The sequence below is a fragment of the Scyliorhinus canicula genome, chromosome 2, assembly GCF_902713615.1.
Source record: "Scyliorhinus canicula chromosome 2, sScyCan1.1, whole genome shotgun sequence".
NCBI lineage: Eukaryota > Metazoa > Chordata > Chondrichthyes > Carcharhiniformes > Scyliorhinidae > Scyliorhinus > Scyliorhinus canicula.
This window is the reverse complement of record NC_052147.1, coordinates 202,448,987-202,468,238: the sequence shown is the minus strand read 5'-3', so window position 1 is coordinate 202,468,238 and position 19,252 is coordinate 202,448,987. Positions and strand designations below refer to the sequence as shown.

At 41.9% G+C, this 19,252-nt stretch overlaps 1 protein-coding gene across 6 annotated transcripts in view; it reads right to left on the bottom strand.

Moving 5' to 3' along the window:
- The window catches only part of ola1 (Obg-like ATPase 1), a 260,203-nt gene extending 241,296 nt beyond the window's left edge, over nucleotides 1-18,907 (bottom strand). For 2 of the 6 annotated variants that reach the window (XM_038789387.1, XM_038789393.1), the window contains exons 1-2: nucleotides 18,792-18,907; nucleotides 18,249-18,352 (exon numbers count right to left, since the gene is read on the bottom strand). In XM_038789387.1, coding sequence (XP_038645315.1) covers nucleotides 18,249-18,349 — 101 coding nt within the window. In that variant the 5' untranslated portion in view covers nucleotides 18,350-18,352; nucleotides 18,792-18,907. Of the gene's footprint in view, nucleotides 1-18,248; nucleotides 18,353-18,530; nucleotides 18,723-18,791 lie in introns of those variants that run through there. The other 4 variants (XM_038789388.1, XM_038789391.1, XM_038789392.1 and 1 more) reach the window with 4 other exon arrangements.
- Between the last annotated feature and the right edge of the window lie 345 nt (nucleotides 18,908-19,252).

The following is a 19,252-nucleotide window of genomic DNA, read 5'->3' as shown; positions in this document are numbered from 1 at the left end:
TAATCTCCCAACTGTGAGATAATAGTATAAATTACAGATGTGTCTATTTAGCTCAACAAAATTGATTTAAATTGATTTTAAATTATTCTAGAATTCTCACTTCCACCACTCCACCAGAAAATGCGCAATGTGTGAATCCTTCCAGATATCAGTCTTAAATTTGCATTTCACTAGTTTGAACGCATGGTGACCTTATTCTGTCAGTTTGAAATTTTACACATTTACATTTTAAAAACAATATTCTTTCTTCTACACTTCTAAGAGATCACTTCCAAAACTAAACAGTCCAAGTTCCCCCAGTCTTTCCTTGTAAATGAGACTTCCAGGAGAGTTATCAGCCTCATGGCTCTTTCCTACATTCCATCTACTGTTTGAATGCTGTCGTTATGCCACAGTAATCAGAATTCAAGGTATGGTCATGACTGACTCTGACCTATATTCTTATATTTCAACGAAATAGGTCAAGATTCTATTAGCTTTGTTGATTTTTGCTCTACACTAGCGCTTAATATATTTAACCAAAACATATTTTTTTATTTATCCTAGGCTATTTTAACAGTGAACAGTGCAGGTACTGCTCATTTCCTTTGACATACCTCATAACTAGTAGGCATCGTCTTATTTTCTTATTCCTTTCCACATTTTTCCTCTGAATTCTCACTATTTTGAGCTTAACGAATAGTCTAAACATGAGATTTTGTTCAATGCCTTTTGAAGGTTCAGCTTCATTCTTATCTCACAGGGTCCACTGGAATGTTACTTGTTCTGACTACTAGGTTTTTGTACAGATGTTTAAATTTACTCCTGTTAATTAATGTGATTATTGTACAGGGAAGTGAGAATAATGGATCTATGGTTACCAGAATCTTACTTATTTTGACGATTTGAATAAGCAAAGTTATCCTGTTTCTAAACTTCTGTTAGCTGCTCAGTCATTAATGATTCTCTCAAACATCCTCCCTTGTTCTCTTTAGCATGAACAGAAAAATGAGAACCAGTGTTCATCTTGATCTGGTACTTGTAAATGAATTAGACAAAGTTTTTAAAAAAGGAAGTCATGGCACCCTTGGAGGACAGCACACTCAGGACAAAGTTTAACATGACATCGGGTGAACATAGTTTAACATGCACAAATGCTAAAGCCATGAGTTAGGTATATGAATTTTTACACATTAATTTCAGAGAAAAGGTTGGCATAAATTTATTGGAGGTGATTGTTCAAGAGTTGGTGGAGAACAAAGAAAATTACAGCGCAAGAACAGGCCCTTCGGTCTTCCAAGCCTGCGCCAATCACAATGCCCTAACTATAAAAAATCCTCTGCCCTTCCTCGGTCTATATCCCTCTATTTCCGCTCTATTCATGTACCCATCCAGATGCCTCTTAAATGTTGCTAATGTGCCTGCTTCCACCACATCCTTTGGCAGCGTGTTCCAGGCACCCACCACTCTCTGCGTGAAAAATTTACCCTCCACATCTTCCTTAAACTTTCTCCCTCTCACCTTGAACCTGTGCCCCCTTGTAACTGACACTTCCAGCCTTGGAAAAAAACCTCTGACTATCCACCCTGTCTATGCCTCTGAATTTTGTAGACCTCTATCAGGTCTCCCCTCAGGCTCCATCTTTCCAGTGAAAACAATCCTAGTTTATTCAACCTCTCCTCATAGCCAACACCCTCGAGACCAGGAACATCCTGGTGAACCTTTTTTGCACTCTCTCCAAAGCTTCCACGTCCCTCTGATAATGTGGTGACTAGAATTGCACACAATACTCCAAATGTGAACTGGAACAACTTTTACAGTCACGATGTTAAGCATGCAAGTTAAATACTTATGCAAAACTAGTAAGATCAAGCTACATAGCTAGAATCCATAGAATCCCTAGTGCAGAAGGAGGCCATTCGGCCTATCATGTCTACACTCTAAAGGGGCACTTTACATAAGGCTACGCCCCCACCCTATCCCCGTAACCCAAGCCAAGGAGCAATTTAGCATGGCCAATCTACCTAACCTGCACATCTTTGGACTGTGGGAGTAAACCAGAGCACCTGGAGGAAACCCACAAGGAGAATAGGCAAACTCTACACAATCAGTTACCCAAGGTCAGAATCAAACCCGGGTCCCTGGCACTATTAAGCAGCAGTGCTAACCACTGTACCACCGTGCTGTCCCAATATAGATCAATGAAAAGACACAGATGTTAAACAAACATTCTCAATGTCTGTTTTCTCCTAGTCTTCACAAGAATAACATGTGCAATGTGCCTTCCCCAGAGTAATCCTAGGCAAAAATGACTTTGATATAATTGAAGTGGCAATAGTAAACAAGCCAAGAGAGTGCAATCAAGGTGACAAGATGGTGGGCTATAGCAAACCTGGAATTATTAAATTAGGCTGGTTGTCATAAAAGGAAATATGTTTCATTTATCAGCAAATATATTCAAAGCTGCAACAAAATAATAAAATATATAAATACTACGAAAATAATGGCAATTCCTGGATTGTAAAGAAGCTTTAGTCCATATGTGCAACCTTAGAGGAATCAGTGAAGCTTTCATGTTTCAATTTTCAACAGCAGGTTCCATATTTTTATCCACTTCATATTTCTTTTGAGAGATAGGGAGAGATTCCCTGTGGTGCTGCCTACAGTTATATATCATCTAGAATGTGACTTTGACTTTTCTTTTAAGTATGGTTTCTTCCAAGGCAGTGGCAAGGGAATATTGAACAGAACTCAGTGCAACATAAATGCAAAATTCACCTCCCTGGGATGGGTGAAATTATTCAAAAGTGTTGTACAATGGGAGCGGGTGGGGAATAAACAAATATTCAGCAAAATAGAGATGAATAAGCAAAACACAGAACATGCAGAGGTATTCAGCAGACAGAGACATGATGGGGTGGGAGGGGTGGAGAAAGACATACAACTGAGTGCACCAAAATAGGGGACACACGAAGCAAAGCACATTGAAGTTATGTGAGGAACTTATTTTCCTCCCAGATATTTTCCACCTAAAACGGTGGCGCAGTAGTTAGCACTGCTGCCTACGGGGATGAGGTCCCAGGTTCGATCCCGGCGCCGGGTCACTCTCTGTATGGAGTTTGCACATTTTCCCTGTGTCTGCGTGGGTTTCACCCCCCACAACCCAAAGATATGCAGGTTAGGTGGATTGGCCACACTAAATTGCCCCTTAATTGGAAAATTGAAAAGCAGCGAACCTGGGTCCTCAGCATAGTGAGGCAGCAGTGCTAACCACTGTGCCACCGTGCCGCCCTTATGTAGCACTCCCATGAGTTTATTACTAATAATAATTTAGATGGAGAAAATCTGTGATCGAGTCCATATGAAAAGGGACTCTTCAACCAAAAATAGTTTGAGAACCGCTACCAAAAATGAACCTACGCCTCAATATCTTTTTTTAAAATAAATTTAGAGTTCCCAATTTTTTTCCAAGGGGCAATTTAGAGTGGCAAATCCACCTACCCTGCACATCTTTGGGTTGTGGGGGGTGAAACCCACGCAGACATGGGGAGAATGTGCAAACTCCACATGGACAGTGACCCAGGGCCAGGATTCGAAGCCGGGTCCTCAGCGCCACAGTCCCAGTGCTAACCACTGCGCCAGGTGCCGCCCTCACCTACTCCTCAATTTCAACATTACCTTACTGAAGACCAATGCAAAGGGTTTTTACTACAACCTTTTTCTATTTGTTGCACAGAACTGCTTTCAAATGCAGCTGTGCAAACTCAGATTTGCCTCTTTTCCAGAGACGCCATATTTCAAACGTGTTATGAGAGCATGTGTACAGTTGTCAACAGGTGGGTAGAGGATCCAAGCACCATGTGAAGGGCCTCAATGTATAAACTGCCGTTAACGATTGAGAAGACACCAATTTTTCAGCCATGTATTTTTGATTACAGTGATTATTATAATGAAAAAAGAGATGTGAAAACTTGTACACGAATTTGAAAATGGAAACAATTTACATTCTAAAGTCATGCATCTATTCCACAACCATTTACTACTATACATGACACATCTAAAGATTCACACTTAGACTTGAAAAAAAATTAGGCAATTCCATCCATTGCAATCACAGTAATTACAACATCCACCGCAGTCATTTTTGGCCCCAAATCATATTTTGCTAATTTTAATGATTCATTCAAATCCTTCCACATATGCCCAGAACAGGAATATCGCAGTGAAATCCATTCATAAATATCTTATGAATTGAATAATCCAGCCAAAAGTATTAAAAACTCTGCCATTTGAGATGGCAGTGGAGGCTAACAACCATTCTTTTCTTTAATGGTAACCACTTAGTCTGTAATGCGTTGCCTGCTATCACACCTGTCATATCATGGACAATTTTATTCTGATTAAAAAGGACCATGCATAAGGAATGCATTTTTCCTGCTTGGTTCATCCAGATTTGGTGGAAAGTCGAACGCTGACTAAAATCCAATAATATTCTACACACACTTCAACTGAAAATAAACGCAGAGCGCTGTAGCTGGATTATCAGAAATCTATGCATCAATGCACATAATTTTGTGGCAGTTGGGGAAATGAAATGAACTTTTGACCTCTCAATTCATTTACCAGTAAACTATTGTACCATATGACCCATCAACAACAGAAGAACCAAGTGTGTAAATGTCAAAACACTGTCAGGACCATGGCACTTTGGAAATGATGTTGTCAAGAAATGACACATAAAATGCAAAAGCCTTCCCCATTGCTGATGTGAAATGGTAATGAACAATGATGGAGTTTTCCCTTACAAGATGCCACATTGTTCCTATCAACCACATCCTGGAAAATAAGGCTAATGATTTGCATCAGAATAACAACCACGACATCTGTAGTTATTCTCATTCATTTTTGATATCTATACACAGCACATCAGTCTTAAGTGTGAGATGAATGCACAAACACAATACACTTACTTGGAAATGTTGGCTGCATTTACTCTTGATGTAAAGTGCTCAAAGACTGAACAAAATGTTGCAACATCAGAATATCATGCAGTTGCAGTATTATGCACAGATGTGTTCCCCATTAAAAGGAGTAGAAAAGCAATGAATAAAGGGGCACATATTCACTGGATATTACCGGGGTGAGAGATTACAGTTATGAAAAGACTGGTGAAGTTGACACTTTCCCTGCACCCCACCCCCACCACTCCTTGGCCCTTAAGCAGGAAAGGTTGAGGTGGCAGTGCCATCATCTTTCAGAAAAGTAACCCCAAAGTTGCAACAGAACAATTAAAAATATATATACCCAACCGTGGTATTTGAAAGCAGTAATAAACTCTTGTAAAATCAGGAAATATTTGTATCTATTGCCTGTTTATTTGGAATTTTTACAAATGACTTAGGACAATGGGAGCAACCATAGACAAACCTAGAATGTTGAAAGTTGGGGATTCAGCAATGGTAATGCCACTGAATGCCAAGTGGTGATGGTTAGATTCTCTCTTGATGGAGATTGGCAGCGCCTTTCACTTTTGTGACTGGAGCGTTCCTTATCACATCTCAGCTCAACCCTGGATATTGTTCGGGTCTTTCTGCATTCAAACACGGACTGACTTGTCACAAATGGTGCTAAACATTGTGCAATCATCAGTGAATATTGCCACTTCTGATCTTATGATGGAAGGAAGATCATTGATGAAGCAGCTGAAAATAGTTAGGTTGAGAGCTTTAATCATGGGCGACTTCAATCTTCATGCAGATTGGCAAAATCAAATTGGCAGAGGTAGAGATTTCATAGTGTATTCAGGACAGTTTTCTCGAATAATATGTTGTGGATCCAGCTATTTTGGATTTGGTAATGTGTAATGAGACAGGCTTAATAAACAATCTCAGATGAAAAGATGCCCTAGGAAGCCGTGACCATGACATTGTAGAATTTAGCATTCAATATGAGTGTGAGAATCTCGAGTCAGATACAACAGTGCTGTACTTAAATGAGGGTCTTGTGAAGAAATTAGGACAAAGTTGGCTGGAATGGACTGGGGAAGGAGCTTAGCAGGAAAGACAGTTGATCAGCAATCGTAACATTTTTGAAAATAGTTCACAACTCATAACAAAGATATATTCCAGTGAGTAAGAAGGATTTAAGGAAGGGGATAAATCAACCATGGTTAACCAAGTGGAGGATTGTATTAAATTGGAAGAAAAAGCATACAATGTGGCCAAGGTAAGGAAAGATTTAAAAGCCAACAAAAGGTGACACAACAAAATTAAGAGGGAAAAGAGAAACTATGAGGGTAAACTAGCAAGTAATATAAAAACAAACAGCAAAAGTTGCTTTAAATATACTAAAAAGACAGGTCAAAATGAACAGGCCCCTGAAAGAATGAGACCAGGGAAGAAATAATGGGAAACCAGGAAATTGCAGAGTTTAACAAATATTTTTACATCAAGGTGGGAGACAAAAATAACATTCCAAAAATGCAAAATAAACAAGGGGTAGAGGGGGAGAAATAAAAACAACAACAATCACTCAGGGAAAAGGACTAAAGAAACTAGCGGGGCTAAAAGCCAATAAGTCCCCATGACCTGATGGGTTGTATCCCAGGATATTAAGGAAGTAGCTACAGAGATAGTGGATGCACAGGTAGTATTATCTTTCAAGAATCTTTAAATTGGAAAACAGCCAATGTAACATCTTTATTCAAAAAAAAAGAGGGAGACAAAAACCAACCGACTATAAGCCAGTTAGCTTAACTTCTGACACTGGGAAAACGTTAACAGTCCATTATAAAGATTGCAAAAGTGGGCGGCACAGTGGTTAGCACTGCCACCTCACGATGCCGAGGATCTGGGTTCGATCCCGGCTCCGGGTCACTGTCCGTATGGAGCTTGTACATTCACTCCGTGTCTGCGTGGGTCTCACCTCACAACCCAAAGATGTACAGGGTAGACTTCCGGTGACGGCGTGACGGCGGGCGGGAGGCAGTCGCACATTGGAGGGCTCCTGTTCGGGAACGGCATTTTCGGGGATTAACGCCTGGTCCCAGGGGCTGCAGAGACGGCAAAGGCAGGGAGAAGGCACAGTGAAGGGAAATGTCAAAAACAAGTCACGTCTTCAGGTGACTTTCAAGGACAGAGACTATTACTTCAATGTGCCAGAGGATGCAAATGTGTTTGCCAAGTAGCATGCACTGGGGATGAACTAAAGTGCTCAAGGACTATGGAGTTTGTTCATTGTTGAGTTCATCAGTATTTGTATTTTTTGTGGGATTTTTTTGTAATGTGGGGGAGGGCTCAGGATCGTGACAGGGCTTGTTGATGGGTTTTTGTTCTGGGCAAAGTTGTGGTTTATACATTGCACTGTTGGGAGTTTTTTGGGGGGAGTTTTTGGGCAGGCATGATCAGGGAACATCACGCTCCTGACTGGGGCCTTGCAGATGGTGGCTAGGTTTTGGGCAGTTACTCACCACCGAATTCCTAGCCTCCGACTTGCTCTTGTAACCGCAGTATTTACATGGATGGTCCAGTTCATTCCTGGTCAAGGGTAACCCCCTGAATATTAATTGAGTGGAATATGCATCCATTGGAAAGACAATGAAGAAATGAACAGAGAAACTTAGACTTAAGTGCACAATCTCCTGAAACTATTAGCTAAAACTATTCAAAAAGTAAATTTAACTAGGTCTATATACAGGGTAGAGTACAAGAGTATTGATTAACTTTTCCAAAATTATATAGGTTCAGCATGATGTGCCACGGGTGAGAAACTATTAAAATATGAGGATATTCGCAGTTTTAGACATTCCAGTGCAGAAGGAGGCTATTCGGCGCATCGAGTCTGTACTGACCCCTGGAAAGAGCACCCACACCTCCACCCTATCCCCGTAACCCCACCTAACCTTTTTGGACACTAAGGGCAATTTAGCATAGCCAATCTACCTAACCTGCACATCTTTGGACTGTGGGAGGTAAACAGAGCACCCGGAGGAAACACACACAGACAGGGGGAGAATCCGCAGACTCCGCACAGACAGTGACCCAAGCTGGGACCTGGGACCCTGAAGCTGTGAGGCAACTGTAACCACTATGCTACCGTGCTGCCCCGGCTTGAGGCACTGGGTCTATTTTCACTGGAATAAGAAGGCGAAGAGCAGATGTAGCAGAGGTTCTTGTGAAATTGTGAAGGGCCCTCAGAGTCAATAAGGAAAGCCTACTTTCTGTTGTTCAAAAGTTAGTGATGAGAGTTCATGGAATTAAAATCGAGGAGAGAGGTTAAGAGAGCAGTGGGGGCAGCACTGTGGCACAGTGGGTTAGCACTGCAGCCTCACGGCACCGAGGTCCCAGGTTCGATGCCGGCTCTGGGTCGCTGTCTGTGTGGAGTTTGCACATTCTCCCCATGTTTACGTGGGTTTCTCCCCCACAACCCAAAGATGTGCAGGTAGGTGGATTGGCCACGCTAAATTGCCCATAATTGGAAAAATTAATTGGGTACTCTATAATTTATATATTTAAATTTATATATTAAAAAATATATTAAATTCATGATCATGACTATTTGTACTACATGGAAGTGACACCAAAGAGGAACCAATTCAACCAGTCATGTCTGCAACAGTTATTTGCTGGAGCAATCAATATTACATTTCCACTGCTCTGTGCTCCCACCTTAGTCTTGCATCTTCCTGTACTTCAATTATTTATCCAATTTTCCCTTGAAAGATCTGGTGGTATGTGCCTCAACCACTCCCTACGGTTTAAAACACTAAGTTTTGTGGTAGCATTTTTGCCCCACAGACAAAAGGTTGGAAGTTCAAGTCTCACTCCAGACATGAGCACAAAATTTCAACGAACATTCCAGTGCATCACTGGAGGAACTCTGCACAGTTGGCTGTCTTTCAATTGGAATATTAATGAAAAGACCTACCTATCTTCATGTAAAAATGAAAGCCCCCATGGCATAATTTTGAAGAGCTGGGGGTGCTTGGCTAACATTTATCCCTCAAATAACATAGCTAAAATATCTGTTTATCCATTGCTATTTACACTACCTTGCTACTTTGTTCTGCCACGTTTCCTACATTACAGTAGTGACTGTGCTTCAAAATGTTCTGAGGCTTGCACACTTTAACCTTTGCGATGATTGCAGAAGGCACTATTTAATTGTAATTCAATGACCCACAGTGCTCTCTTTTTTAAAAAAATTTTAGAGTACCCAATTCATTTTTTCCAATTAAGGGGCACTTTAGCGTGGCCAATCCACCAACCCTGAAGATTTTGGGGTTGTGGGGGCGAAACCCACGTAAAGATGGGGATAATGTGAAAACTCCACATGAACAGTGACCCAAAGCCCGGATCGAACCTGGGACCTCAGCGCCGTGAGACTGTGCCACCGTGCTGCCCGAATTTAATATTTTTACTGAACCAATACAAAGAAAAAACAATATCTCAAATGTTACAGGTCCTTTACTGTTGGGTTCCTAAAACATGGAAGAAACCCACCACTCATTTAAAACGTTATCCTTCTTGCTATTTATGTCTAAAATTTATATTTTTCTTCTGAACATAGGAGACTATAACGGCTGCTGCAAATCACCTGTTCTTGGGTTGGCCCTCTTCCAGGATTTACAAGGACAAAATAATTATTGTTTCAGTTTCTGGAACATCACACCTCTTTGTGCCTAGAGAGCAACTAACAGACTCAAACCACACCTGGTACGGTCCAGACCAATTTTAAAAGGAACCACAGGGATGTCGTTTGCACTCAATAAGCCAACCTTGCTAGCAGGGTCAGTGGGTCTGCTGAGACAAATGGCTTCCCAAATGCCAGACCCTCAACATAGATGACACCCCTTTCAACAGGGCTGATACGCTGGATAAACATCCCTTTTCACGTCATCGTGGAGGAAGGTCACATGACCTAATCGCCAGGCTGGGTAAAACAGTCTCAACTCCACAATGCCTGCTTGATTCTTAAAGTCTCTATCAACACCTGCCAACTTGTTGAAACGTAGCGACATCATTAATTTCAAGAATGTTCGTATCATTCAACCAACCTGAAACACATCGGAACAGAACCCTACCATGAAGGAAACACCCACTGGAACTTGTGAACTAATATTTACTCTTCTGTGGTCTCCATACTGTAAAACTCCTTTTAGTGTGTGAATGTGTGGAGTGGGAAGAGGCAAACACTCCTTTTTCTGGGTTTTGAATGTGTAAAGTAAGATAACCTTCAGAGTTAATCCTAACTCGGGTGTACTGTGGATTATTAGTAAGATTGGATCATAACAATCGAGGGATTAGGCAAACACGCTACTGCCAATTCCTTTAAAAAATAATTAAAGCACCCTCTACTTCAAACAGGTGGCAAGAGGAAATCAATAGAGTTTGAACTGTCTCTCACTGGATAAAAGCAAATTACTGCAGATGCTGGAATCTGAAACGAAAGAGAAAATGCTGGAAAAGATTTTCTAGCATTTTCTCTTTCGTTGAACTGTATCTTTCTCTCCTGTCCGTAAACTTACAAAATATTTAATGCCTGAGCACCTTCCCTCCCATTCTTTCCAAATCTGTTTAATGGCCAATTGCACCCATCTGCTAGTCCTACATGCATGACAGCGTGGTCAATAAATCACCAGGAGCCATTGTTGTCAGACAGATATTAAAATTTACTTCAATAAAAAAATTTTTAGTGTGGACAATTGACCAGGAATTTGACAGTCAATAATGTTGAGCCAATTAATCGGTTTGCCTTTTAAAATTGTTCGCTACTGCTGTTCACCCCTTTTAGTTTCTTTTTTTAAGTTTAATGATTGGTTTTAATTTCTACCGACTTGTTATTTGACATCTTTTAGATGAGATTCCTAGCTCCTTTATGAATTTTCAGACCATCAAGTGCCAAAACAGAAACCGATAGTGTGATGGAAGAGACATTGTCCACAATTTTGAATTCAGCGACAGAGATGATGATTTGAATAACATGTTATAAGGTACGGGCCGGGATTCTCCGATCCCGCGCTGGGTTGGAGAATCACCCGGAGGGGGGCACGCAAATCCCACCACGCCACTCAGACCGGGCCGCCGATTCTCTGGTGACCGGAGAATTGCTGCCAATCGCGTCGGCGCGGTCGCCGCGGCACCAGTCGGGGGCCGTTGAAAGCGCATCCCCTGCCGATTCTCCGTGCTCAACAGGCCAAGTGCCCGCCGAGTTCTGCCGGCGTCATTTGCATATAGTGGTCCTACCCGGCGGAACCTCGCCATTCTGGCTGCAGGGGCAATCCTGATGTGTGTGTGTGTGTGTGTGTGGGGGGGGGGGGTCACCCCGCCATGGTCTAACAAAGGGGTTGGCAACCTTGTTGTACCTGAAGAGCTTCTTTTTTTTTATTGCCGAAAATAAGAATTTAACATTGCAAGATGAAAAATTATCAAAGAATGAAGTAAAAGTGTCAGCTTAACTTGAGAAAAATATTGCTGAGAATCTAAGGGACTTAATGCTGTAAAGGTAATTTGCTTTAACTTCAGTCTGACGCTTAAAAAAAGCAGCCGCAGTTGCGACTGAATTTCATGTCATTTCAATCTTGCAAATAGGTCAAGCAGAAATTCAGTTTCCACATTCCAAGAATAGATTAAAAAAACATTATTTTTGTTTTGAAAGTTGAATCGTGATGCCACCTATATCTTAAATCTGCCTTTGTCCTCATCAACTTCTGTCTGAAGAATCATAAAAGAAAGTTTTCTTTCATGTGGCATTAAGACAATTTTCTTAACTATAGATTGATGATAACAAAAATAGTTTTTAATATCACATTTAATTCATCATCACAGCTATATTAGAAGCAACAACGGTTGGAACTATTGAACCAAAGACATTACCTATAACTATAGAACTCAACTGATCGGGGCAGCGCGGTGGCGCAGTGAGTTAGCTCTGCGGCCTCACGGCGCTGAGGTCCCAGGTTCTATCCCGGCTCTGAGTCACTGTCCGTGTGGAGTTTGCACATTCTTCCCGTGTTTGCGTGGGTTTCGCCCCCACAACCCAAAGATGTGCAGGGTAGGTGGTTTGGCCACACTAAATTGCCCTTTAAGTGCAAAAATGAATTAGGGACTCTAAATTTATTTTTAAAAAGGAACTCAACTGATCAAAGTTTATTTACAGCACAATTATATTTTTCTTCAAAGTGCAGGATAATGATTTGCCTTTTATCCCTGCATTTAAAAATATGGCTCTTACTTCTTCAACAAGTGAGACAAATACCGTGAGATATTTCTCCTAATTATATAATTTATTAAATTCTAGCATTAAGTAACTCCGTATATCCATGTGGAGTTTGCACATTCTCCCCGTGTGCACTTGGGTCTCATCCCCACAATCCAAAGATGTGCAGGGTACGTAGATTGGCCACGCTAAATTGCCCCTTAATCGGAAAAAACAATTGGGCACTTTAAATTTATTTTTAAAAACAACTCTATGTACCAAATTCTTTACATGATGAATTGAATCATGAAATAAACCAACAGACAAGAGCAATCACAGTTTTACGGATGGTTTGAAATTTTTATGACCAGTTAGCATATTTTTCTGAAATGGTCTCTAAAATGCTATTTTGAAATCCAATGTAGAAACTAAATTTTTGATTTGATTTGATTTATTATTGTCACATGTATTAGTATACAGTGAAAAGTATTGCTTCTTGCATGCTGTACAAACAATGCATACCGTACATAAGGAAGGAATGAGAGACTGCAGAATATGTTACAGCAAGGTGTAAAGAAAAGATCAACTTAATACGAGGTAGGTCCATTCAAAAGTCTGATGGCAGTAGGGAAGAAGCTGTTCTTGAGTCGGTTGGTACGGGACCTCAAACTTTGGTATATTTTTCCTGACGGAAGGAGGTGGAAGAGAGTATGTCCGGGGTGCGTGGGGTCCTTAATTATGCTGGCTGCCTTTCTGAGGCAGCGGGAATTATAGATATAGAGTCGATGGATGGCAAGGTGGTTTGCGTGATGGACTGGGCTACATTCACAACTTTTTGTAGTTTCCTGCAGTCTTGGGTAGAGCAGGCTCCATACGAAGCTGTGATGCAAACAGAAAGAATGCTTTCTATGGTGCGTCTGTAGAAGTTGGTGAGGGTCGTAGCTGACATGCCAAATTTCCTCAGTCTTCTGAGAAAGTAGAGTCGTTGGTGGGCTTTCATAACTATAATGTCGGCATGGGGGGACCAAGACAAACTGTTGGTGATCTGTGCACCTAAAAACTTGAAGCTCTCGACCCTTTCTATTTCATTGCCATTGATGTAGACAGGAGCATATTCACCACTATGCTTCCTAAAGTCGATGATAATCTCCTTCGTTTTGTTGGCATTGAGGGAGAGATTATTGTCATTGCACCAGTTCAACAGATTCTCTATCTCATTCCTATACTCTGTCTCGTCATTGTTTGAAATCCGACTCACTACGGTGGTGTCATCAGCAAATTTGAAAATCGGGTTGGAGGGGAATTTGGCCACACAGTCATGGATGCATAAGAAGTACAGTAGGGGGCTGAGGACACAGCCTTGTGGGGCACTGGTGTTGAGGATGATCGTGGAGGAGGTGTTGTTGCCCATCTTTACTGATTGTGGCCTGTGGGTTAGAAAGTTCAGGATCCAGTCGCAGGGGGAGGAGCCGAGGCCAAGGCCACGGAGTTTGGAGATGAGTTTTGTAGGAATGATAGTGTTGAAGGCTGAGCTGTAGTCAATAAATAGGAGTCTGACATAGGTGTCTTTGTTATCTAGGTGTTCCAGGGTAGAGTGCAGGGCCATGGAGATGGTTTCTGCTGTGGACCTGTTGCAGCAGTAGGCAAACTATAGTGGATCAAGGCAATCTGGGAGGCTGGAGTTGGTTTGTGCCATGACTAACCTTTCGAAGCACTTCATGATGATGGATGTCAGAGCCACTGGACGATTGTCAAGGCACGCTGCTTGACTTTTTTTGGTACAGGGATGGTGGTCGTCTTCTTGAAGCAGATAGGGACCTCAGATTGTTGTAAAGAGAGGTTGAAGATGTCTGCGAATACCGCCGCCAGCTGATCCTGAGTGCTCGTCCGGGTACCCCATCTGGGCCAGTGGATTTCCGTGGGTTGACCTTCGAAAAGGCTGCTCTGACGTCTGCAGTGGTGATCTCAAATACAAGTTCATCCGTGGCTTCTGGGGTGGAGGGCTCGCTCTCGCTAACCTCTTGCTCGAAGCAGGCAAAGAATGCGTTGAGCTCATCAGGGAGGGGTGCGTTGGAGCCGACGATTTTACATGCCTTCATCTTGTAGCCTGTTATGTCTTGCAGACCTTGCCATAGACGGCAGGGATCCGTGTGGCTAGCCTGGGATTCAAGCTTGGTCCGGTACTGTCTTTTGGCATCTTTGATGGATTTCTTTAGATCATATCTGGCTTTCTTGTAGAGGTCAGGGTCGCCTAACTTGAACGTCTCAGACCTAGACTTCAGCAAGCAGTGAATATCCCTGTTCATCCAGAGTTTCCGATTGGGAAACACGCGGATTTGCTTCTTTGGCACACAGTCTTCTACACACTTACTAATTAAGTCAGTTACTGTAGTGGCGTACTCGTTCAGGCTGGTCGCAGAGTTTTTAAATACTGACCAGTCCACTGACTCTAAGCAGTCCCGTAGGAGATCATCCAATTCCTCAGACCAACAATGCACAACTTTCTTTGATGGATTCTCCCACTTCAGTGTTTGCTTATAAGCTGGGAGCAGGGGTACAGCCTTGTGGTCAGATTTGCCAAAGTGTGGGCGGGCGATAGATCGGCAGGCATGTTTGATGTTTGTGTAGCAGTGGTCCAGGATGTTTGGGCCTCTGGTGGAACAGGTGACTTCTTGGTGGTAACTTGGTAGCATGCTCTTGAGCTTGGCACGATTGAAGTCCCCAGCAACAATGAACAAGACCTCGGGATGTTTCGTTTCAAGGCTATTTGTGGTGGTGAATATTTCGTCCAGTGCAATTTTCGCATTCGCATGGGGTGGGATGTAAACTCCCGTCAGGATAACAGAACTGAACTCCCGCGGAAGGTAGATGGGGCGGCATTTTAGCGTCAGGTATTCCAGGTCCTGGGAGCAGAAACTCGCCAGTGTTGCTACACTAGGCACCAGGAGGTGTTGATTAGGAGGCAGACCCCACCTCCCCTTGCCTTGCCCGAGGCCGCCGCACGGTCCATTCGGTGGATTGAGAAGCCCTCTGGTTGTAGGGCACAGTCCGGTGAAGCAGGAGTGAGTCATGTCTCCGTGAAGCAGAAAAAGAGAATCAATACCTCAATAATGAAAACGTGTTGCCGGCTAACTCCTTGATTTGACATTTCCTTGACAATTTTTTAAAGCCTATTTTCAATATGAGAAGTTAGAGAATCATGGGTGCTGATCCATGGTCCACCACTTTCCAGTCTAGTCAGATCCTCACTGGTCCAAGGTCATCAAGGCCAACTGTTATATCCCTATTGTCATCTGCACTGTCATAAATCAAACTAAGAATTATGAAACTCAGTACCTCAAAAGTTGCACTTTGTAACTAGGCCCATCAAGTGAAGTGCTACATCGGGTTTTACATAATCTACAGCTAGTTCCTTTCAGCATCTCATCACAGCTAAACTAAAGAAACTACAATTCCCCAACTTTTCATGTAAATGAACCAGGAACTATTAAAATGAAGTTGTTCGGTGGTTGCATATTCTGTGCAGAATACCCAATATACCTCAAGTTTAATACAAGTTTTTTTCCTCATGTTGACCAACATGGACTGTTCCTTCCTGTTTAAAAAAAAAAGGTTTATAGACTGTGGGCACCATTGGCGAGGTAGTTCTTATTGTTTATTCCCATTACAATGGAGGCATTAAATGTCACTCAAAAAGTGTGGGCCTGACCAGGCAAGGATAGCAGGTTACTTATCTGGAAAAATATTAGTGAATGACCTTCAATTGTCATTTACTGGGGCTGTCAAGATTTATTAAATTCAATTTCACAACTTGTTAGGCCTACCATCAGCACATAGCTGTACATGTATGGCAGTGGCAACAAAAGCCATAAAGGTAACCACCTCAAGACTGCACAAGTAGCGTAATTTTCATCAAGGTGATGGAAGAAGGCAGCTGCAAGTACCAGTTACTATGGGCATTGGAATAAATTGTAGAATTGGTTATATTTTTCTAAAACAAGATATGTCGTGTTATAAATTATTTAAGAAAGGGAAAATAATCACCTCCAAAGACATTCCTCAGGACATTATGTGATTAAAGCACATTAACCAGTTATTAACTAACTGGTAAACAAATGATTATTTATAGGTGTCCTCTATAAATAACAAGTTTTCTACAAAATAATTTATCAGTGAAAAAAATACATGTACCTTTCATCTGGCGGTACTCATTCACACGGTTATATAATTCCAAACGACAAAATATTTTCTGATACTTCAGCTAAGTGTTATTATTGATTTAGGATTGGACAGCAGGAGGAAAAACTCCAGACAATTTTAAACTCCAAATATATATTACTGGGGCATTTGATCTATTGTAGCATTGCACAAGTCAGGCAGAAAATAACCTCTTCTATGATCATGAGCTTTGTCTGGGCGGGAAATTCCCCGCGGGTGAAGATGGTGATGCTGGAGAGGAACCGCAGTGAGGGAGGGCTGGCTTTGCCGAGTCTGATTAATTATTACTGGGCGGCCAACATCGCTATGATAAGGAAGTGGATGGTGGGTACGGAGTCTATCTGGGAGCGGGTGGAGGCGGCTTCGTGCAGGGGCTCCAGTTTGGCAGCCCTGGTCACGGCTCCTCTACCGCTGCCGCCGGCCAGGTACTCCACCAGCCCGGTAGTGGTGGCGACCCTGCAGATATGGGGCCAGTGGAGGAGGCATGTAGGGGAGACGGGGACGTCGGTTTGGGCGCCAATCTGCAACAACCATCGGTTTGCCCCCGGGAGTATGGATGGGGGGTTTCGAGCATGGCGGCGGGCGGGGGTGGGAAGGGTGGACGATATGTTCCTGGAAGCCCCCGAAGACTGAGTTGTGGCTTGCGGACATGCCGAGTTTCGTTCTGTTGATGTCTGTAACTGTTTACAAAGCCAAAAACTATCCCAATAAAATTGTTTATTAAAAAAAAAGAAAATAACCTCATCTTTTAAACTCCATTGATACCCTTAACTTTTTTTGTTCTTCACTGTCATCTTCTACTTCTGTCTTTTAACCTGCACACTGTCTGGGGAGGGTGCGAGGTGGGTGCTGCATAGAAATTGCAGTTCCCTTCTCATTCACTCCTTTTCCCCTCATCCTCCATTACCCCTTCAACTCCCATTATCTAGCCCCCTTCTGGCCATTCATTCTCACTCTTATTACTACCTCTACCACTTTAAGTTACCCTCTTTACATGCCCTTTTCTCCATTCTAATACATCCCTCCATCTACTGTTACTTGCTCCTCCCCTACCATCTCATCCTCAACTAGTTTCCCTTTTATCTGTTGCCCCCAGAACCTATGTTTGGATTTCAAAATTCACATTAAAAAAATCCAATTTTTGGTGCTAAATTAGAACATTCTCTCACTTGAGGAATTACTATAATGGTAATTAATAACATGGAATATACATAACATTGCCAACTTTTGTAATTCTGTTAACCATGGCATATTTCCACTACTGTGATTCAGATGTAGAGGGATACACACACCAAATGTCCTTCTTTGTCTTGAATCCCACTGAATTGTGCAGTATTATAGAATAAAGATCAACAAATTGTTAACACTGCAATGAATGGCAACATCATACAATGCAATATTAAGTGTTCAGTTTTATAAATATATAAAGTCTTAAGCATACTATTAATCTACTATATTGTAGATTACCAATAAGTAATTTTAAACAGGCAATACCAAATTGTGCTGTACATACAAAACATGACATCCAATTCAGAAACTTATCCATTTAAGAGTCAACAGTTTGATTTAGAGAACAGGAATAAATGTTTCAACATTCATTGAGAAACTTTCTAAACTTAACTTTTAATTTTAATAGAAGACTTTCGCTACCTTGTTCACATTAAATGATAATCATCATTATTCAAGTCAATGTGCAGAATGCTGCTGTATGCTTAGCCAATGTAACCCAGGTCTATCAGCTCTAATCACATTAGGCACGCACTGATCTCAAAGTATAAGTGGCTTAATAAAAACTGGGTTTTTTTTTGTTAACAGTATGGCATCTCAAACTGGTATGCAAAGTTAAATAATCTTACCCTACATTTGGCAATCCAACAATGCCAATCTTCAACGAGGTTCCAAATCGTCCAATAATGGTTGGGAACTTGAGTTCACTATCTCCCTTTTTTGGAGGCATATTCTGAAACACAAAACAGCCAAATTAATAGTTGTACTATAAATATTTAAAGATCAGATAGTACAATATCTTGGTTAATTTATCACCAATATGCTAAACCTCTGATGGAATAAGAAATCCGTGAATTTCTCCCCGAGCAGTCTCCAAAATGAAGCACTTATGCTATTTTTAACCAACTCACAACTGACAACTAGTAGGGCTCAGTCATGCCCTTTTAAGAGAGCGTCTCTGTTCGTTCAACCCTCGTACTGCTGCTGCTCTGTAAAATCTACTTTCATCCTTATTTATCAGAAGCTTTCTGAAAGCGGATGAGGGCGCAGGCCTCAGTCACCAAAAGCAGAAGGCCCAAACTGCATTTTTAATAAAAACAAGCGCCTGCTGGGTCAGACAGCCATGCTGAGGACGTAAATAAAGCATGAAAGCAGCACTGTGTAATCTTCACCTGCTAAAATCGCGCGATTCTTGCACACGGGGGGGAAAGTGGGATAATTACACCAGCCAGCAGCAGCAGCAACTCCTGCCACTCCACGCGCCGAGCAGCCAGAGGGGGAGGGGCACAAGGAACCTGGAGCATGCGCAGGAGGAACCCACTCATTGGCTGACATCAGGCCAATTAAAGAGAAGGCAAAAGTTACTTGTTGGTGAAAATGAAAGGCTGCGAGAGAGAAAAACAGATGTTACAGCAAGGAAGTAGGAAAAAGTACCACCAACGAAGGGTCAGTGGATAAGCAACCAAAAGGTCATCATTGGTCTGAAGTTATTTCTTTGGATCACTGCAGCTTACATAAAACACTAGTTCAGCCTCAACTGGAGTACTATGTACAATCCAGTCATCAGACTTTGGGAATGATTTGAAAGCTTTCGAGGGGGTACAAGAAAGATGTACCAGAATTTTATACCGTT